The 22,758-nt window shown below is 41.9% G+C and overlaps 1 protein-coding gene across 2 annotated transcripts in view; it reads right to left on the bottom strand.

Annotated features, from left to right (window-relative positions):
* spsb1 (splA/ryanodine receptor domain and SOCS box containing 1) overlaps positions 1 to 22,758 on the bottom strand; it is an 80,162-nt gene that overhangs the window by 5,355 nt on the left and 52,049 nt on the right. For both annotated transcript variants that reach the window (XM_063032953.1, XM_063032954.1), the window contains exons 2-3: positions 18,898 to 18,945; positions 16,895 to 17,711 (exon numbers count right to left, since the gene is read on the bottom strand). In XM_063032953.1, the coding sequence (XP_062889023.1) occupies positions 16,895 to 17,585 (691 nt within the window). In that variant the 5' untranslated portion in view covers positions 17,586 to 17,711; positions 18,898 to 18,945. The remainder of the gene's footprint in view (positions 1 to 16,894; positions 17,712 to 18,897; positions 18,946 to 22,758) is intronic.

Raw genomic sequence — 22,758 nt, 5'->3', positions numbered from 1 at the left:
TAAAATGGTGGTGCACAGAGACACGGGCTTCTCTGGCTCCCAATAATGGTGTGAGTTTTGCAGTGTTTCAAACTTGGTTTGTGCCTACTTTTGGGGATTGGGGATACATGCCAAATTCATCAATGCAGGAAAGTAATATTATGCAAGATCATGGACTTGAAAGAGCCACCAGTTCCCACCACAGATATTCTGAACTGGTGAGTACACGCCGCGTAGCCCGCTTTTATGGGAACGTCCATTTTTCAATAAAATCAGAACACTGCATTTCAGATTACATCTCAGACATGAACTTAGAGATTCAGTTGTATCGAGTCCCCATCCATTTATACGCAGCACCCTCAATTCAACAGGTTGTGATACAGTTACCCATCAGTGCGTGATAGCTAGTTGCACTGAGAAGCAGCAATGTACTGCAGATGGAAAATCTATGAAATGGAGGTCAAATAGTCATAGTCATACTTCATTGATCCTGGGGGAAATTGGTCTTCATTACAGTTGCACCATAAATAATAAATAGTAATAGAACCATAAATAGTTAAATAGTAATATGTAAATTATGCCAGTAAATTATGAACTAAGTCCAGGACCAGCCTATTGGCTCAGGGTGTCTGACCCTCCAAGGGAGGAGTTGTAAAGTTTGATGGCCACAGGCAGGAATGACTTCCTATGACGCTCTGTGCTGCATCTCGGTGGAATGAGTCTCTGGCTGAATGTACTCCTGTGCCCACCCAGTACATTATGAAGTGGATGGGAGACATTGACCAAGGTGGCATGCAACTTAGACAGCATCCTCTTTTCAGACACCACCGTCAGAGAGTCCAGTTCCATCCCCACAACATCACTGGCCTTACAAATGAGTTTGTTGATTCTGTTGGTGTCTGCTACCTTCAGCCTGCTGCCCCAGCACACAACAGCAAACATGATAGCACTGGCCACCGCAGACTTGTAGAACATCCTCAGCATCGTCAGGCAGGTGTTAAAGGACCTCAGTCTCCTCAGGAAATAGAGACCGCTCTGACCCTTCTTGTAGACAGCCTCAGTGTTCTTTTTTTTCCCCAATTCGTATCCCCAGGTATTTGTAATCCTCCACCATGTCCACACTGACCCCCTGGATGGAAACAGAGGTCACCAGTACCTTAGCTCTCCTCAGGTCTACCACCAGCTCCTTAGTCTTTTTCACATTAAGCTGCCTAGTAGAGCCTGGAGCTAAATGCACATCCTTTTGAAGTAGGCGTGGAGTGTCCCTCAATTGAGGAAACCAAGGTATTTGACCAATTTGTATGAAAAGGGAAAAGTAAGATGTTAATCGTTAAGGAACTTGAGTGTTTATCACCTTGTACTTGAAAGCTAATTTGATCATCATCAATGACTTTGCTGTCATTGGATGTGGATGAAAGATGTGGGTCCATTCATTTGACAACAATATTACTTGCTGCCTGGTGTTTTCATCCATTTCTGGCAGTGTTCAGGGCTTCTTTCATCATGTCAGTGGCTTCCTCTTGATTTTTACTACTGTCACTCATGCACATCCCGGGTGGAGACTCAGGAATACACAGGATGTAGAAGGATTCTTCATTGCTGATTCCGTAACAATTTTGTTTTACCAGTCAGGGTCATTAGCCCCGAGCCTGGCGGTCTGGCGGACCACTCCTAGTCTGGCCTCTAGCCTTTGGCTCTTGGATGCCAAATAAGCCAAAGCACAAAAGATTCGGCATGGACTAGAAGGGACGAGATGGCCTATTTCCGTGCTGTAACAGTTATACGGTTATAAAGCCCCAACTCCAGCCAACATAGTTAATTGAGGCACAGAAGCCCCTAAACTATGGCAAGGCTGTGGTCCTCTGAGGACCCACAAGTATATTTTGGGCAAATTGTCGCGGTTTGCCCATCTTGGACCAATACCCCTCAGCAGCTCGCCAACGGAAATGCATCAGCTTTGAGAACTTCAGATGAAACCTCACCCCAAATAGTTAACAGTGGTGCTGCACCTGAAAGCACTTTGCCCGATGTTACTCAGACAAGGGCAAGACTGTAGCACAGCTGTTAGAGCAACATCTCACAGCACTAGATACAAGATTCCTGCCGCTGTCTGCAAGTTGTGTGTGCCCTTCCTTTCACCGTGTGGGTTTCCTCCAGTGCTTTGGTTAGTGAGTTGTTAGCTTGTTACGTTGGCACTGGAAGTGTGGTAACACCTACGGGCTGCTCCCAGCACAACCCTCATTGATATGACTAGAGATGTACGACACATTTCACTGTATGTTTTGATGTTTGGATGCACATAGGACAAATAAAACAAATCTTTAATCTTTCATGAAAGCTTTGGGTCCCCACTTAACTGCCGAAAGGAAGTTGGTGTACAGTGACCAGCTCCAATCTAACAGCTCGTCATACCTCACCTGCACACATAGCAAACATCATAATTTAAGCATAACAATAAAACTGCAGAGCCACTAAAAGTTTGGTAAACACAAGAATGATGGGAAATCTCATTAAAACCTATCAAATATTGAAAGACCTGGATAGAGTGGAAATGGAGAGGATGTTTCCAATTGTGGGAGAGTCTACCACCAGAAGGCACAGCCTCAATAGACAATCGTCCCTTTAGAACAGAGATGAGGAGGAATTTCTTTAGCTAGAGGGAGGTGAATCTGTGGAATTCATTGCCACAGACAGCTGTGGAGGCCAAGTCATTGAGTAGAGGTTGACAGGTTCTTGTTTAGTCAGGGCACGAAAGGATACGTGGAGAAGGCAGGAGAGTGGGGTTGAAAGAGATAATATATCAGCCATTAACTTGCACATATAACAATGTTTTACAAAACTGGAAAGGAACAGTACAGCACCACCAGTAGCTCATTGGGGGTGTGGTGCGGCTCAGATCTTCATCAGCACTGGAAATCAGACAGCTTGGTTTTTACAACAGCCAGGAGCATAACAATTGACAGCACACTGTAATCATATGAAGAGCATAATTACCCATTCAAACCAACAAATAAGGGACAACCACCATTTGTTCCTAGGTTATTTCAAGATGTACTTGTGACAGATTCTACCATTTTTTTTCATGAATGCAAAGGCAAGTTTAGACAATCTGAAAACGTGCAAGCAGTGTTCATAGAGTAATGTAAACCTGTGTATTTTGGCCCAACACTACAATTGCCCTCCAAGGATTAGGTTGCTGTTTTAGTGCAGCAGCCAATCTGACAATGGTACTCCTTGGAGAAATTGACTGTTCCACAGCTGAAGTCCAGTCACTTTTCTCTAGGACATTATATCCTGCCAAGAAAAGCTGACTGACATTCTCAGACAAACCTTCGCCTCAAAGGGCAATAACAAAACTGTTTTTGTTGCTTTAAACACCAAAACCATAAAGAACTCGATTTAATTTAGTACAAAGCAATTTATAGTAGTTTTAAGTATTGCACTGTATTGCTCCCTCAAAACAACAATTTTCGTGACGTACGTCAGTGATATTAAACCCGATTTAGATCCCGTAGTGTGACCAAGTGACAAGTAGTGAAAGAAAACTCCAATAAACTCTTCTGAAATGCTGGACTAGCAGATTTTCTGGACTACTGGATGTTTGTCAACACTTCGATGGAAAATCTGCATATTACACAGTTGCATAATGTTGAACTCCAGTTTATAGTGAACTGGAACTATAAAAGAATTCCAGACCCTGCCTGACCACAAATCCCATCCCACATTCCTGACCATGAGTATACAAACCCAGTCCCAGCTGCACAACACGCCCAGTCTGGATCCTGGCTCGGCCTGTACATCCCATTCGCATGCTGAATCCCCGGCTCCCCTTCCAGACATTTATTTAGAGATACAGCACACCAGCCAATTACACTCATGTGACCAATTAACATACTAACCTGTACACCTTTGGCATGTGGGAGGAAACCCATGCAGTCACGGGGGAGAATGTACAAATTCTTTACAGGCAGTGGCGGGAATTGAACCTGGTTACTGGTGCGGTTAATAGTGTTGCGCTAACTGCTATGCTATAGTGCCGCCCCAGAGAAATGAGGAAGACAGATGTTGGATATCAGGAATTCTAAAACACATGCTACAAATCTTACAGCTTTTTGTTTTAAATAGTTTTATTTAATCCGATAAACACCAATAGTTAAACATCTGCAACATATGCTGCTATTTCAAATGCTATGATGCACCCAATTCTGATTAAAGTTACTAGAAAGATAACTTCAATATTTAAAACTCCAACACCAATATAGAAACTGGCTGGGAAATGTTGCAGTTGACATTTGGGTTGAGATCTTTCATCTGAGAAATGTTTGATGGCTCTGAACCTGTACTCGATAGAGAAGAATGAGGGTGTGGGTATCATTGAAAAAAAAACACCACAAATATTGAAAGCCTAAATAGGGTGGACGTGGAGAGGATGTTTCCTATAGTGGTAGTCTTGGACCGGAACACTCAGCCTCAACAGGAAAAAGTCCTATTCTGAAAGGTGCTCCAAAATTGGGAACAATCTTCTCCATGTCTACTCTATCTAGGCCTACAGTATTCAGTAGGTTTCAATAAGATCTCTCCCCCCCACCATTCTTCTAAACTCCAGCAAGTAGAGGCCCAGAGCCACCAAACATTCCTCATACATTAACCTTTTCATTCCCAGAATCCACTCTCATCACAAAGCTTTAAAATCACTTAAAACATCCAATTATCACCATAACAGCCCTCAAAACTGGAGGAAAATTTTCAATTTCTGACGTCTTTATAGTAATCAGGCTTGCACAAGACCATATGCAGGCATGAGGAGTGACGAACAGCTGCAATTATATAAACATCTGAAACAGCAGCAGGAAATGTTGCAAAATAAATCCTTCTGCCAGATTGCTTCATGGCAAATATTGCCAACTTCCTCATTCTAAGTTTACTGTACATTGTACAAAAACTCTTGCACCAAGGTATCCCTTGTCCTTTCGTAAACCAGACTCTTGAAGCATTCCTGCTGACCAGGGATTACCTCAAATAAAGCATCTAATACTTTATGCCACCAGAAATAAAATTAAACAGGAAAAATGATAAATGGGGTGAGGTCCTATAAAATGATTTAACCACTTCTTTTGTATTCCTGTCTGAATCACCATCAATTTGTGGATTTTTGTACTTTGATAATAAATTTACTTTGGGCAATGCAAAGTGCATACATGTCACCATAAACAGCCCCAAGATTCATTTTCTTGTGGGCATTCTTGTGAGGAGCACAGTAGCATAGTAGTTTGCACAATGCACAACAGTAGCGGGGACCCGGGTTCAATTTCCGCTGCTGTCTGTGAAGAGTTTGTATGGCCCTTCCATAACCGCGATTAGTCTACGATTAAGTCAATGGGTTGCTGGGCAGCACGGTACAAAGGGCTGGCTGGATCTAGAGTATACAGTGCTGGTCACCCCATAATGGAAAAATGTGGAGGCTTTAGAGAGGGTGCAGAAGAGGTTTACCAGATGCTGCCTGGAATAGAGGCACGTGCTATAATGGGAGATTGGACAAAGTTGGGTTGTTTTCTCTGGAGTGGTGAGGCTGAGGAGAGATCCGAGGAAGGGTTAAGATTATGAGAAGTAGAGATGATCTTTTTTCAAGGCTTGAAATATCTAATACCAGAGGGCGTACATTTAAGGTGAGAGGGACAATTTTAAAGAAGATGTAAGAGGTAAGTTAAACACACGGAGTGATAGGTGCTGTGCCTGGGGTGGTGGATGAGGTAGATACATTTGGGACTTTTAAGAGATGTTAGATAGGAACATGAATGTGAGGGAAATGGAAGGATAAGGACATTGTGTAGGCAGAAGAGATTAGTACAGTTGGCCATTCAATTACCTATTAATTGGATTGACACAACATTGTGGACGATGTTCTAAACCAGACATGTTGGATCAAAGCCTAATCACAAGTGTAACTCTTATGAACAATGCAAAGTATAAAAATCAGCAAATTTAGAGTGATTCAGTACAGAAATTCAAAAGAAATAGCTGAATCATTTTTCAGCACCTCTCCCAGAGCAACATTACCAGTAACAGTAATTATAATCAGCTGGCTCCAGTGGGCTGGCCACACAATTTGCATGTCTGATACCAGATATAAATGACTGAACTCCATCACAGCAACACATTGAGCATCCTTCAATCCCTATACTGGGAGAGAGCACAATGTTTTCTGCAGAGATTAAATAACATCCTCACTGACTTGGAAAATTCCTAGCCCTGACAATGTAAAGGGGGCAGGGGGAGGGGAACAGTGCAGAGGATACAGCATTACATTTGGAGTATGAGAAAACCCAGGAAGAAATGAACATACCATATTATCCTCCATCTACTGAAGGTGCTGGGGATCTGGTAGAGGGACCAAGTCAAGTAACAGGAATTGGCAGAAGATTAAGAGGGTCAAGTAGAAATTGGGACCGTGGGGAGACACTCACTCTCAGTAACTAGGAAGAATTTGAACTCATCAGGGCTGCTGTACTTGGAGCAGATGTGGCCTGTCCCCTGCACCCCATCTCAGAAATCACCTGGCCACATTCAGGTTCATCTGGGGATCCATGATGGAGCAAGTTACGATGCACACACCTTTGGACAAGGGGAACAATATTGTACCCAATATCACCCCTCATCCTTGCGACTAGTTGTGTGTGGCTGCCTCAGACCGTATGTGGAACCGAAGTACATGGGTACCAAGTACCACCATGCGTGAGAAACTATCTGTCCCCAATGTTGACTGATGAGATCGGCCCAGTTGCTCTGCAGTCACCTACCACATTACCTGTCATTCATGGAAAAGTTCTTCCAAACCAACACCTTTGATGACAAATCCATCAGGCAGTGGCCAGCACAGAACATCCTGCAGACCCTGTAGGAGAAGGGCTCAGTGGGGTGGTTACCCATGTGGATTGTCCAGACCATCTGGCAGAATGACTCATTGCTGGAACTCATCAACAAACACCAAGACCCGTGTAGGAGACACGCATCTGTTCTCTATCTGCACTGTATTCTGTGTTGCACATTTATTATGGTAACAAGTCACATGAGTCAGGGAGCGGCAAAAGTGAAGGGAAAAAAGTTACATATTCGTGTTTTGTTCTGTGCAGTATGCAGTTGAGGGCTGACTGAAGCCATATCTTTTGTTGAGTGCTGAATTACACTCGACTTACACTTGGGTATGCTCAAGTTTCATCACTTCAAGATTGTATGTTTGCCAATTGTTAATAACGAATCGAATGCACATCTTCCACTTCTGGAGCAATCATTATTAGAGCTGAGGATGCGTGGTGCAAGTAGAACAAATCCGTGGGATTCACCAGCAGTGGCAATTGGTTTGGCTAGAATTGGCCACTACAACCTGACTTGGCTGGTAGTGAGAATGGCCCTCCCAGTCAGATCCTTCCAGTATGTTTCGAACGTCACTCCCACAAGCTGATCCGAAAAAGAATACAGCAGGACGAGGTGGTCACTGACCTCTTTGGGAACTAGGGGTTTGCATAGAGGGTGTGGACGTAGATGTAAGGAACTGCCACACAACTCCTCCCAAACAGGACTCCGATCTACAGGCTGTTTCCATGAGATGGGTATCAAGTGCTGCTGTAAGATCACCTTGGTGAAATATGCCCTTTGGTCGACCAGCACATCATGATATCTTTTGAGGACTGCTGCCCACTGGCACAATCCAGGCTGAGGAACATACTGAAGTTTGGTGCAGCCCCTAACCAATAACAGCAAAGGTGTTATTGCTTTAAACAGTAATTTAATGCTAATCACCTTGTTTACAAATGTAAGAATGAAAAGGTGTTGTTTGGTTTATTCTTATAAATTTATTATGAAAAAATATTTTATTTAAAAAACTACTGCATGCCAAGCCAGTTAAATCCCTCTTACCTCATACACAGCAGAGCCTGCGGATATGCATCAACTTTTGACCTCAGTCAGCTTATGTCTAAGAGTCACCCACAATCAAAGGGGATACCAAAAGGACATGATTTATAAATACATTTACAGTAGTCACCTGGTCATATTCATCATTAAAGTTTGATATCAACAAATCCAGAACTGAGAACTGTCACACTGACCAGAGTCGAGATTACTCTTGTTCTTATGTTTTGTGCTACTGCAGCCGACCAGGTTGTACAATACCAACTCCAACCAAATGAACAGTCAGAACAGACTTTCATTAACACTGAGTTCTGCAGATATTGGAAATCCAGACAGTAACATACACAAAGTGCTGGAGGAACTCAGCAGGTCAGACAGCATCTATGAAAATGAATAAACGGTTGATGCTTCGGGCCAAGCGGTTTATATCCTGACAACATAGTGATACCAACTCAAACTGGGGTACTGGATGAACCACAAATTAGGAACACCAGAGATTCAGCAGGTTGCTGAAAATCCACAGCAACATGCAAATGCTGGAGGAACTCAGGTCTAGCAGCATCTATGGAGGGGAATAAACAACTGATGTTGTTTCAGGCTGAGACCCTTCATCAGGACTGGAAAGGAAGGGAGAAGCCAGAATAAAGTGGGGAGGGAAGGGAAGGAGCTCAGGCCAGCACATGATGCTATGCCCTGCTTTTCTTCCAACTTGTCATCAACACTAGATGTCATCACATACTATTGTTTACAGGACAATCACTATACACTAATTAGAGTTGATTTATTATAGTGGTATATAGATTTCATGAATTTACAGGCCACAGGGAACATTAATATTGTCTATCTAATATTTGCTAATGCCACCTAAACAGGATTGTTCCAGTATTTCAACACGTTTCTAAACAACTTCAGGTCTTTCAAAAAGAAATCAATCATGGACACCATGGAGAAGTAGATGCTCAGTTGCTTTGGTTTATATAGTGTAGATCAGGGATTCCCAACCGGGGGTCTGTAGACCCCACTGTTAATGGCAAGGGTCCATGGTATAAAAACTGTTAGGAACTCTGTATCTAGTCAGAATGTTTGCCTGCCAGCAAGTGTCTCAATATTGCACCTAGAGTTGACATCACAATTAAAAATACAGAAGTGATGGAAATTAAACCATCCTCCCATTCAAAGCTTTTTTCTTTAACCCCATCATTATGGTTAATTCTCATTAGCATTTAACTTCCTTGGTTTAGTCACAGTAAGATAAATGGTCTGTCATGCCTCAAGCAGAAATAACTTTGTATTTATTATTATTATATTTATTTTTAAATTGGCTCCAAAAGAGAGAGAGAACCTTAATTTTAACTGTACCAAACTTTGATCTGAGTGTAGTACGGCTCAGTACAGGCTCTTTGGCTCACGATGCCGTGTGAAGCTTTTAACCTACTCCAAGATCAATTTAACCCTTTCCTCCCAAACAGCCCTCCATTTTTCTATCATCCATGTGCCTAAGAGTCTCTTAAATGTCCTTAATGTATCTGCCTTTACCACCACCCCTGGCACGGTGTTCAATGCACCCACCTCTTAAAAACCTTACCTCAAACATCCCCCTATACTTTCCTCTGATCATCTTAAAATTATGTCCCCTCGTGTTAGTCAGTTCCACCCTGGGAAAAAGGCACTGGCTGTCCACTATCAATGGCCTCTATCAAGTCACCTCTTATCCTCGAAATTTAACCTAGCAGTCTGTACACAGTACGACTGTACTGCCAGATTCAGCAAAACAATTAAAACAGAAACACCGTCACTGGCCACATCAAACTGTATATTTCACGGCTTTGCCTCAGTCTGGATCTCCCACCCTGAACCAAAAGAGCTTTTGAAAGCTGCTTCCCTAGGATTGCAAGTCCTGATGAAGCATTTCAGCCCAGAATTTCAGTTGGAACTTTATTTCTTGCCTGACCTGCTGAGTTCCTTGAGCATTTTGTAGTGTTACTCTAGATTTCTAGCATCTGCAGAATCCCTTGTGTTCAGGATTTCATTTTTCGCTTCTTCAGTGGCTTGGTGCAAAGTCTTTGAGGAGCTTTAGGATACTTCATGTTGGAGGTGCTGTTTGAAATGTGTTATATGCAGGGAATACATTCCACATAGCTCAAACCGTATTATCACCACAGTCTACTTTAACAACAGCTCCCATTCCAGTCATTGCTTAATCTTCATAAATCCTTAATCTAATTCTTCAAAGCACTTGCATTAAAGTGTGCAAGTTTTCAATCTGGCTTGAATACAGACAATCTGTAATACTTCTGGTATCTTTGAAAGTTTCTGCATACTTCCCAATAGCATGTCTAGCAAAATTTAAGTGACCAGGCTGAAAATCTTCCTCATCTAGGTTCAATCTTCAATACTAAGCTTTGTTGGTGGTAGATCAGTAAAGTTAATTGCAACTATTAACTAACTGGAGTTAACAATCCTGGGAATGAAAGGGTTAACATATGAGGAGCGTTTGGTGGTTCTGGGCCTGTACTCACTGAAGTTAAGAATGGGAGGAGGTGGGGGAGAAGGGAATGACATTGAAATCTATTGGCTATTGAAAGGCCTAAACAGAGCAGATGTGAGAGAGTTTAGGACCAGAGGACACAGCCTCAGAAAGCAAGGACATCCCTTTAGAATAGAGTTGAAAAGGAATTTCTTTCTTCAGAGGATGGCGAATCTGGAAATTGCCTGCTACAGACAGCTGTGAAGGACAAATCATTGGGTACATTAAAAGAATGGTTAATGAGTTCTTGATTAGCAAGTCTGTGAAAGGTTACAGGGAGAAGGCAGAAGAATGGGGTTGAGAGAGATAATAAATCAGCCACGATGGAATAGCAAAGCATAATCTATGGGCTGAATGGCCTAATTCAGCTCTGATGTCCTATGGTCTAGTAGTTGTTCTGCTTGAAAATTGTCAAAATCTTGTCCAGTTCCTAGAACAAATCTTCACGTTCATGCATTTTCAGAATAAATCTTAGTCTGAAATTAAACTTGTTGCTCTACAGAAAAGTCAATGCAATGACCACTTACTCTACAACCATTAAGCTCCTGAACCAGCGTGGATATCTTCACTCCAACACTGAACTGTTTCCACAATCTACAGACTCACTTCAAGGACTCTACAAGTCATTCTTAGTATTGTTTAGACTATATTTTTAGTAGTATTCATTTTTTTTTAAATTGTCCAATTTGTGTTTTGCACATTGGTTGTGTCAGTCTTTGTGGCTTTTCATAAATTTTATTGTATTTCTTTATTTTCCAGTAAATGCCCACAAGAAAACTAATCTCAAGGTAGTATACAGTGACATAATATATGTACTTTGATATTAAATTTACTTTGACTTAACCTTACTTTATTTGTCCCACCATTGCTGGTGTAAATGTTGCACATGCCTAGTTTCCCATTGTCTTCATTGGCTTCAATGTGTATGTAGCCTTCAAGCTTTTTATTAGAAATACTTCTGTTCTATGTAGAAGTCACAACTGGGGCTACTTTCCTGACTTTAAACTTGCATCTTGAGAACGCTTGGCTTTTACTTGCAGTTAAAATATGTGCCATTTTAAATTCAAACAACAGGAATTCTGCAGATGCTGGAAATTCAAGCAACACACATAAAAGTTGCTGGTGAACGCAGCAGGCCAGGCAGCATCTCTAGGAAGAGGTGCAGTCGACGTTTCAGGCCGAGACCCTTCGTCGACTGCACCTCTTCCTAGAGATGCTGCCTGGCCTGCTGCGTTCACCAGCAACTTTTATGTGTGTTGCCATTTTAAATTGTTCTGCATCTTCAAATCAATCGCACCAGTTTCCACCCACTTGCCTCAGCCATATTAACAACAAGGGATCCCCGACTGAAAAAAGGCCATTAGACAGAAGCCGAATTAGGCTATTCAGCCCATCAAGCCTTTTGTCATTCCATCATGGCCGATTAATCGTGCCTCTTGCCTTCTCCCTGTAACCTGTGACTCCCTTATTAATCAAAATCCTATCAACCTCCACTTTAAATACACCCAATGACTTGGCCCCCCTCGGCCATCTGTGGCCATGAATTCCACAGGCTCACCACCTTCCGGCTAAAGAAATTTTCCTTATCTTTGTTCTGGAGGGACTTCTTTGTATTAAGGTTGTGCCTGCTGGTTCTCAACTCTCACACGATTGGAAACAGCCTCTGCCCGTCCACTTTATCTGGGCCTTTCAAAATGTATTCCAATATGTTGAAGTCAAATTGCAAGCAACAGGAGAAGAGAACAAATCTAACCTCATGCAAACAAGGGATGAAAGTGAAGTATTGTAAATTCAGATTCAAATCCAAGCAGATGTCAAGTTAACTGAAGTGATCTGGTTAACATCTCTAGTAACAACCTTCACCACTGAATACAATTTTAGGAAAATGATTGGCTTTCTGTATTGGGTTGGCCAAGTCTTATGGACTATCACTCATTATTCCAAAAAGTAACTAGGCAGCTCTTGGCTGTCATTAACACAAGATATTCTGCAGATGCTGGAAAACCAGAGTAATGTTGTAGGAATTCAGCATGGCTATGGCCTCTTCTACTGCCAAGATGAGCCCACTCTCAGACTGGAGCAGCACCTCATATTCCGTTTGGGTAGTCTCCAATCTGATGGCATGAACAATGATTTCTATAACTTCTGGTAATTTCTCCAAGTCCCCCTTCTCTCTTCTTCCATTCTGGCTCCCCTCTCACATCTTCTCCTTACCTACCAATCATCTCCCTCTGCTGTCCCTTTTTTCCTTTATGGTCCACTGTCCTTTATCAGATTGCTTCAGCCCTTTACATTTTCCAGCCACCACCACATTTGATGCCCTCCTCCCCCAGCCCAAGGGGTCACCTATTATATGACAGCTTGTACTCCTTCCCCTCCCTTCCATCTGGTGGTGTCTTCCCACTTCCTTTCTAGTCCTGATGAAGAGTCTTGACCCAAAATATCTGCTGTTTATTCATTTCCATAGACGCTGCCTAACCCGAGTTCCTCCAATATTTTCTGTGTGTTATATGGCTGCCACCGTCAGATTCCTGTAATACATCATTATTATATGATGTGTCATATGATGTAAGCGATCATCGTCTTCCATCTGTCTCTATCCATGATTGTTCTTGACAAATTTCTCTATAGAACTGGTTTGCCATTGCTTTCTTCTGGGCAATGTCTGTACAAGATGGGCGACCTCAGCCATTATCAATATTCTTCAGAGATCATCTGCCTGGCATCAGTGGCTGCATAACGAGAACTTGTGATATGCATCACCTGTTCATGTGACCATCCACCTCCTGCTCCCATGACTTCACGTCACCCCGATCCGGCGGGGGGGGGTGTGTGGGGGGTAGGGGGAGCAGCTAAGTAGGTACTACATCTTGCCCAAGGGTGACCTGCAGGCTAGCAAAAAGAAGGAGCACCTTCACTACAAGTTAAAGGAACTCAGCAGGTCGGGCAGCATCCGTGGAAACGATCAGTCAACATTTCAGGCCAGAACCCTTCATCAGGACTGAAGAGGGAAGGGGCAAGGAGCACCTTAATACCTCCTTTGGTAGTGACAGAATGGAACTATGCAAAATGACTTTGGCATTATACTTGCTCAGAAGACAAACCTAATTGCACTGTTTTCAAAAAAATTCGAAGTTCAAAATAAACCACACTAGCCCTTTTTGGCAATTTAAACAGTCTAAACATACATCTTGTTTTGGAGCCTTGTGACAGAGACCGAACGTTTGGGGAAACCTTGATCTGCAAGTTTTGGACCAGTAAGTAAAGCATTTGAATTTCCTCCATCTGATTACAAAGCTTTGTCAGATAGTCAGCTACAAGGATCAGCAGAGACCCAATGGCAACTAAGCTCAAAAAGATAAACAGCTTTCTTTTGCCAATAAGTGGTGAACTTCACACCGGTCTCCACATCCAGATGAATGTACAATACAATTTTGATTTTTCTCAGCAAGATCCAAGGGCAAAGGATCATTGAATCCAGGATATAAAGTAGAACTGAATAAATCACCTACCTACAGTTCTGAAAGGAAGGTCACTTCTAGAAAAGAAAATCCACAAACTGTACACTGCTGAAGGTTTCAGGGGCAAATCTATGCAAAGAAACACTCCATATTTAGACCAGTCTGCTGACCCCCCCCCCCCCAACAACAACCCAAGGTCTGCTGATAGTCTACTTCCCTAATCTCCACAATCCTGTGCTGAAACACACTGGTCTCAATTAGGAAAGGAATATCTCAGCCACAAACTAGATGTTTAAATCCCACCAAATCTTCCCCTTGGCAGGTCACCTCCAGTTCTACAAACTGATCAGAGCTTTAATTCCAGACTGCTAACTGCCCATTTTAACATTACTCCACTACTGGTAACCATCTTCAAATGCTGAGACAAGTGCTCTGACACACCCTTAAAAAGGAAATGAAGTGGAGGGAAAAGGTTTAGGAAACAGAACAGTGCAGTACAGCATAGTACAGGCACACAAAATTGTGCAGGCTTTTTAAATCTACTTGAAGATCAATCTAACAATTTTCTCTTACATATCCTCCATTTTTCTATGTACCTACATAAGAATTTCTTAAGTGTTCCTAATGAGTCTGCCTCTACTACCATGCCTGACAGGGTGTTTCACACACCCACCACTCTTTAAAATTTAAAAAAAAATGTTCCTTATACTTTCCTCCAATCACTTCTCATTTTAGCCATTTCCACCCTGGGAGAAAGTCTCTGGCCGTCACTTCTCCTATGCCTCTCATCTTGTACACCTCTACCAAATCACCTCTCATTCTCCTTTACTCCAAAGAGAGCAAGCCATCATCATAAGACATCCTCTCTAATGCAGGCAACATCCTGGTAAATCCCCTCTACACCCTCTGAAGCTTCCCCATCTCTCCCATAATGAAATGACCAGAACTGATGAAATGATGAAACAAATGATTAAACCTTCCCCCAAAATCTATTCTTACATCCCTAGTGTCAACTTGTGATGTTTAAGTATACTCCAAAGAAACAGCTGATTGTTAATGTTCTGAATAGTTACTTTATCATTGCTCAATTCAAGCAACTATACTCAGTGGCCACCATTTGCATCAATGAGCGTGTGTGTTGAATATCTCAACCAATCATGTGGCAGCAACGCAATGCATAAAAGCACGCAGACATGGTCAAGAGGTTCTGTCATTCAAGATCAAACATCAGAATGGGGAAGTAATTGATCTAAGTGACCTTGACCGTTGAATGATGACTGATGCCAGAAGGGGTGGTTTGAGTAACTCAGAAACGGCTGATTTCCTGGGATTTTCACACACAACAATCTTTAGAGTGTAGAGAATGGTGTGAAAAAACAAAAACATCCAGTGAGTGGCAGTTCTGTGGGCCCAAACACCTTGCTAATGAGAGAGATCAGAGGAGAATGGCCAGACTGGTTCAAGCTGACAGAAAGGAGACAGCAACTCAAATAAGCACATGTTACAACAGTGGTGTGCAGAAGAGCATCTCTGAACATGCATGTCAAACTTTCAAGTGGATGGACAACAACAGCAGAAGACCACACTGGGTTCTACTCTGTACCTAATCAAGTGGCCACCGGGTGTGTGTGTGCACGCAGCAGAATCTATTTCACCTTGAACCCTTTCCTAACTTTCATCTTTGAAATGCTTAAACTTTTAACAAAAGCTGCCAAAAGATGCCATCAAAATAAGCAGAAGCATGAGGTTGGGGCCATCTACAGATTCTGCTTTCTATATATTCAAATTCACAGCAGGTAAGAAACTTTATTTCAGCAAGTTATTGGAAGAATGTTGCTGCCTCCAGAATCAGGTCATTGCGCACTTCAAAACTCATGGGAGAAGGAAGAAAATGAAACCAAGTTCCAGTATTACTTGAGGCAGATACATTACAGACCCAAGAGATACTTAGATAGGCATACGAGGAAAATGGAAGGACATGGCACTGCATTTGGCCATTTGATTACTAATTTAATTGGTTCGGCACAACACTGTGGACCGAGGGGCCTGTTCCTGTGCTGTACTATTCTGTCTTCTATGTTTTATCTACTTGGACATCACCTCTCTGAATGCTGGCAATATTTTGATCATTTACTGTAGGCATTTTCTGGATAGGCTACATTAGAAGTACCATATCCTACAAGTTCCTAGAATAGTGAGTATCAGCTCAAAAATGTCAACTCCTTTTCTCCCTTCTCCATAGATGCTGCTGGACCTGCTGAGTTCCTCCTTTGTGTGTGTTGCTTAGGATAGAGGCACTTCGTTCAAACCAGACTGTAATTAAAAACCCAACCCATAGAACCAAAACAAACCTAACATCCAGCATCCACCCAGATGATTTAATGATAATAAACAGTGGTGTTGGAGGCTTATCACATTGCCTATTGAACAAGTAAAAATGGCCATATTAGGGGAAAAAAGTGACCACTCAAAGTATGACTGATATGAAGCCATTTAAAATAGAATTTGCAATTGTATTTACATTGTATTAAAGAGAGCCCTGTTCTCTCACTGCTGCCATCAGGAAGGCACAGGAGCCTCAAGACCCACACTGCCAGAGTCAGGAACAGTTATTAACATTAACTATCAGGCTCTTGTATCAGAGGGATAACTTACCTGAATGAATCACTGAACTATTCCCACAACCTGTGGACTCACTTTCAAGGACTTTTCATCTCATGCTCTCAATATTAATTGCTCATTTATTTTTGGATTTGCACAAGTTGTCATCTTTTGTACATTGTTTGCCCGTCTTGTTGGGTATGGTCTTTCATAGATTCTATAGTGTATTTTTGTAAATGCCCATGAGAAAATAAATCAGGGCTGGATATGGTGACGTATTACTTTGAACTTTGATTTGAGAAATTTGCATTTGTGATGTGGCAGAATATTTGGAAATCAGATTATAAACATTTTTAAAAACTTACCTTGCACGAGGAAAGCTGTAAACTAAAGGGTCTAACAATAAATTATTACTTACGTTCAAGTCCATTAATGTAGCGCAGTCGGATTTCACAGTGACCCCAGACGGCACTTACAATGGGGTAAAGTTTTTTTCCTTTAAGTCCTCTATATGCTACTCCCAGATAATGTCCATCCACCATGTAACTCAAGGTTCCTTCATCCATGTCCAAAACTACCAGGAATGCATCAGGCACAATAAAGGTCTCATGGGGCTCCAAGAACGCTGGATAAGTCTGGCTCGGCTGATTTTTGCCGTCAAAGTATAATTTGTTGCGTCCAAGGTCCCAACCCCAAGATTCACAATTACTTCCAACAAGTGCTGTGTAACCTACAGAATGCAAAGGAGCATCTATTGTAGCAACACCAACTACTGCATGTGTCCCCCGTTGTCTCATTGCCCAAGTAATCTCCCACACATGTAGTCCTCTGGTGTATCCAACTTTGCCTCGGATACCGTCAGTACTCTGCGCCACAGGATGCCGGTGAAATATTAACTTATCATCTTCTTTTACAAATACATTCAGTGATCGGTCATCATTGTTCCATGAGTGCAACAGCTGGACATCACAAGAAACCGGTGGCATGTCCAATAGCATGTCCAGCCGAGCTGGCTTACAATAGTCAAGTCCCTGCTGCTCATGCCGAAGAGGCCGGTAAGGATCCCGCACATCCACAGTCTTGAGTCCAACGGCAACTCTTTGCCCCATGGTTAAACGTCAAGAGCAAAAAGTCAAACAACCAAACCTTTGAACCAGGACTTTTGATCTCCTCAACCTCAAACTTTCTCAGATTGGTCAAAGCACCAGGTGATGGTGGATATGTATCCTTACTTCCTGAAGTACAAAAGCAAATTAAAAAGAAGTATCAAACAGATGTTGATTGTGGGACAAGTTGTATAGGTAATATTCAGTCAAACTAGGAAATATGGCAAAAGAGACCAAATGTCAAATTGTTGATAAAAATAATGAACAGCCAGGGCTCCAAGCATAGATTCCTGCAGTACCCCATTTCATACAGGTTGCCCATCTGAGAAAGACTCACTTATTTACACTCTGACTTATGCAATAGGCATTTCTCAGTGTCAAGTAACTCTCCACCTACTCTGTAGATTAACCTTCAGTTTAGGACCTTAAAGTTATGAAACCCAAGTGCATCCCGACTGGTTCTTGTTAACCATGCTGCAAGGATATATTCAGAAGAACTCCAGTGGATTTTTCCAAACACAAGTCCATAAATCCATGTTGAATTCGCTCAAATCCTAACTTTTTGTAATTAAATCCCTCATTACAGACATTAGAACAGAAAAATATCACGGAGTTCTCTCCCTTACAAAGTGAGCTTACATTTAAAACCTTCTAAGGAATTGCAGAATCCAGAATTTGAATGATAACTGGTGTTTACTATCCCTAAAGCCACCCCCATCAAGTATAGACTCTAGAACATCTTGAGAAATTAGGTTACAATGCATTCATTTACAAGATTTAGAAAAAATTCTTTAAACTTGAATCCTAATCCATTCCTTTGCACTACAAGACTCAGAACACAGAACAGTAAAACACAGAAACAGGCCCTTCAGCCCACAATATTGTGCCAAACCAATTAAATTAGTAATCCAATTGTTATCTAATCTCTTCTGCCTGCACAATATCCAGCTCCTTCCACTTTCCTCACATTCATGTGCCTATCTAAACATTCCTTAAAAATCCCTAATGTTTCTGCCTCTACCAGCATCCCTGACAACACATTCCAGGCACCCACCACCCTCTCGCCCCCGACAAAAAAAAATGCCTCCTCCTCTCGTTTGAAATAACCCCCTCCCTCACTTTAAATGCGGGTCTTCTGGTATGAGACATTTCAATCCTTGGTTATTAATCATCATTGAAAAAATGACCACTGGCCTTTACTGTATCAATCAGAATCACGATTACCCCAACAAAACACTCAGTTTACAGTTTCCCAAATAGAACATTCCACAGTCAGCAATTTTAAAAACTTGTATAATGCAATAAACTAGCATACCTCACATTGCTTTAATCGCCACAATGCCAAAACATGCTGACAAATTCTCTGGAAGAAAAAAAATCACACATTATGCAATCAGTAGCAACTTGAGAATCTATATAGCAGGAGTTTAATTTAATATACAGGTTTTCCCCGCTATCCGAAAGTAGAGCGTACCTATGAAACTTTTCGTAAGCCGAAATGGCGTACAGCGAAGAAGCAATTACCATTAATTTAAATAGAAAAAATTTTTGACCATTCCCAGACTCAAAAAATGACCTACCAAATCATACCAAATAACACATAAAACCTAAAATAACACTAACATATGGTAAAAGCAGGAATGATATGATAAATACACAGTCTATATAAAATAGAAATAATGTATGTACAGCGTAGTTTCACTTACGACTTCACTTTCGGGCCGTTCGCTATCGTTATTACACCCATCAATCCACTCAAGCAATAGACTTTCCATTTTATCCATTACTAGATGCCGACTAAAAGAGGCCACTTTGCTACTAGCAGAACCAATAGTAACATCAGCAGCTTTCAAGAATCTTTCTCTCTGCGTGTAAATAGTATGAATGGTGGATGCAGGCAAGTTCAACGCACGCACAATGTCTTTATTTCGTTCACCACAATCGAAACGCTTAATTACGTCCAGTTTTACGCTAAGCGTAACGCCCTTATGAGCTCTCTCAGGCTTTTCTGATATCTTAGGACACATCTAGCTAACGGATGCACAAAATACATCGACATAAAGCACAGATGCTCACAGACACGGTTCTAAGCCATGGCGGCTTGATGCTGAGATGCTGAATGTAGTTCCCGGGGAAGGAGCTTGGCAGCGCCACTCTCACTGCTCGGGGTGCACGCTGCCTCTATAACAGCTCGCTGCAAAACAAACGCCGAATGTTATTTTCGCTTTTCGCCTTTTTTCGTAAAAGCAAAAATCCTCTTCGGATTTCTTTCAGTTAGTGAAAACAGGGACTAATGCAAGTCTTTCGTAAAAGCGCAGTGGCGTAAAGCAAACTTTCATAAAGCGGGGAAACCTGTAATGTGGTGTGCATTCCAATACATTTGCACACCAAATATTATCTTAAAAATCATTTATATAAGTATGCTTGGAGCCAATATTGTAAAATTCACAATTCAAAGTTAAAATAAAGCATTACCAAAGACAGCACTGTAGAAAGTCAGAAGGACAGACTTGCCCTGTTTGCAATACTGGCAAAGAGCATTCTTAGTAAGGAAGCACTCAAGTTGGCATGACAATGAGAATGCACATTATATACTTTATACTTTATCGTGGCCAAACAATTGATACTAGAGCGTACGATCATCACAGTGTTATTTGATTCTGCTCTTCATGCTCCCTGGAGTACAAATTGATAGTAAATACTAAAAATTTAAATTATAAATCATAAATAGAAAATAGAAAAGGGGAAGTAAGGTAGTACAAAAAAATCGAGAGGCAGGTCCGGATATTTGGAGGGTATGGCCCAGATCCGGGTCAGGATCCGTTCAGCAGTCTTATCACAGTTGGAAAGAGGCTGTTCCCAAATCTGGCCATATGAGTCTTTAAGCTCCTGAGCCTTCTCCTGGAGGGAAGAGGGACGAAAAGTATGTTGGCTGGGTGAGTCGTGTCCTTGACTATCCTGGCAGCACTGCTCCTACAGTGTGCAATGTAAAGTGAGTCCAAGGATGGAAGATTGGTTTGTGTGATGTGCTGGGCTGTGTTCACGACCTTCTGCAGCTTCTTCCGGTCTTGGACAGGACAACTTCCATACCAGGTTGTGATGCACCCCAGAAGAATGCTTTCTACGGTGCATCTATAAAAATTAGTGAGAGTTTTAGGGGACAGGCCAAATGTCCTTAGCTTCCTGAGGCAGTAAAGGCGCTGGTGGGTCCTCTTGGCAGTGGACTCTGCTTGGTTGGACCAAGTCAGGTTATTTGTGATATTGACCCCGAGGAACTTGAAGCTTTTGACCTGTTCCACTTGCGCACCACCGATGTAAATGGGGCCGTGCGGTCCGCTACTCCTGCTTAAGTCAACAACCAATTCCTTCATCTTGCTGACGTTGAGGGATAGGTTATTATCTTCGCACCATGCCACCAGGTTCTTAATTTCCTCTCTGTACTCAAACTCATCATTACCCAAAATACGGCCTACAATTAGGAGCAAGTCAGCACTTGACAGACACGTCAATCCTTCAGGGTAGTGTGGACAATGTAGATTATTCTCCAATAACTACTGTGGCCAAAGCAGTTGAGGCAAAGGTATAAACAGGTATGATACACATACTACATTTTCACCATTCTTGCACCACTTAGATTGTGGTTCAACAATCATCTATTCTTTAGGCACCATGGTAGTGTAGCAGTTAGCACAATGCTATTACAGCTTGGGGTGTTGGAGTTCAATTCCAGTGCCCTTTGTAAGGAAGTTTGATCATTCTTTCCCTGTGCACGTGGGTTTCCTCTGGGTGCTCTGATTTTCCTCCTACAGTCCAAAGATATATGGGTTAAAAGAATAATTGGTCATTATAAATTGCCCTGTGATTAGGCCAGGGTTAAATAGGTGAGTTGCTGGGTGCTGCAGCTCGTTGGGCTGGGGGAGCCAGCTCCACACTGTATCTCTAGAAAAATAAAGACTGCTTGGAGAATGAGTTTTGACAAGTAGTCAACTCCTTGTCCGTGCAGCAAGAACTCCCCAGCTGCTTTTCTTGGAATGCTATTCCCACAGGCAATACTAATTTTAATAGATTAAACACTTCATTCTCAACCATCCAGTAAATCTGAAAAACTTAAACTTCACATGACCCATTGCTACAAAGCATCTAAGATATTAGAAGGCACTATGAACTATGATGCACACATTTCAATATAGACAACCACAAAAGGATAAAATAAAGCTAATCCAAATAATCAGCCCATACATCACCTCCCAAAAATGACAGTACCAACCCCAAATACAGCCTTAGCACATGATTTCTGAATTCTATAGTTTAGCTCCTTGATAGAGTTACTTGGGAGCATTTAATAGAGACGTAATACATCAAAAGTCATCCGGGGCCAATAAAAGAGCCTTTGCCTCAAAAGCATTTATTTTAAAAGTTTGCAAAAATTCAATGCATATTTAATAGTTAGCATTCCAGAAAGGACAAACATAGGCACTACAATTCTCTGAAACTCCAAACTATTTTTCTGGCAACTGAGGCCAATAGAGGCACCAGTCAACCAAGAACTTTACATTCGGAGAGTTAAAGCTGGAACGTAAATACGAGACCAGTGCAACTGACTGAATTAGAATAAACTCAAGCACAGGGGTGATTTGTAAGTTCTTGGCCTAAGGAAGGAGGAGTCAATTTTAAAAAACCTAGCACATTTATTTTTCAACATAGTCCCCTCCTACATTTACACACTTAGTCTAGTGGTCGTGGAGCATACAGATCCCTTCTTTGTAGAAGTCGGCGTCTTGGACCTCCAGAAAGTGGTCCACAGCAGGGGTGATTGATAAGTTTGTGGCCTAAGGTAGACGGAGATGAGTTATGAACTTCAAACTTTCTGCATCATCATTCAAAGAGTTGAACTGCATGTGCATGTAACGAGAGCTGTATAACTAATCTCCTTCTACCTTAGGCCACGAACTTATCAATCAGCCCTACAGTGGACCACTTTCTGGAGATCCAAGACGCCAACTTCTACAAAGAAGGGATCCGTATGCTCCACGACCGCTGGATTAAGTGTGTAGATGTAGGAGGGGACTATGTTGAAAAATAAATGTGCTAGGTTTTCTAGAATTGACTCCTTCTACCTTGGGCCACGAATTTATCAATCACCCCCTGTACATGATACAATTGTGTAGTGACATAC

Source organism: Mobula hypostoma, chromosome 25 (assembly GCF_963921235.1).
Source record: "Mobula hypostoma chromosome 25, sMobHyp1.1, whole genome shotgun sequence".
NCBI lineage: Eukaryota > Metazoa > Chordata > Chondrichthyes > Myliobatiformes > Myliobatidae > Mobula > Mobula hypostoma.
The sequence above is the reverse complement of the archived record's forward strand: the minus strand, read 5'-3'. Positions and strand labels throughout refer to the sequence as shown.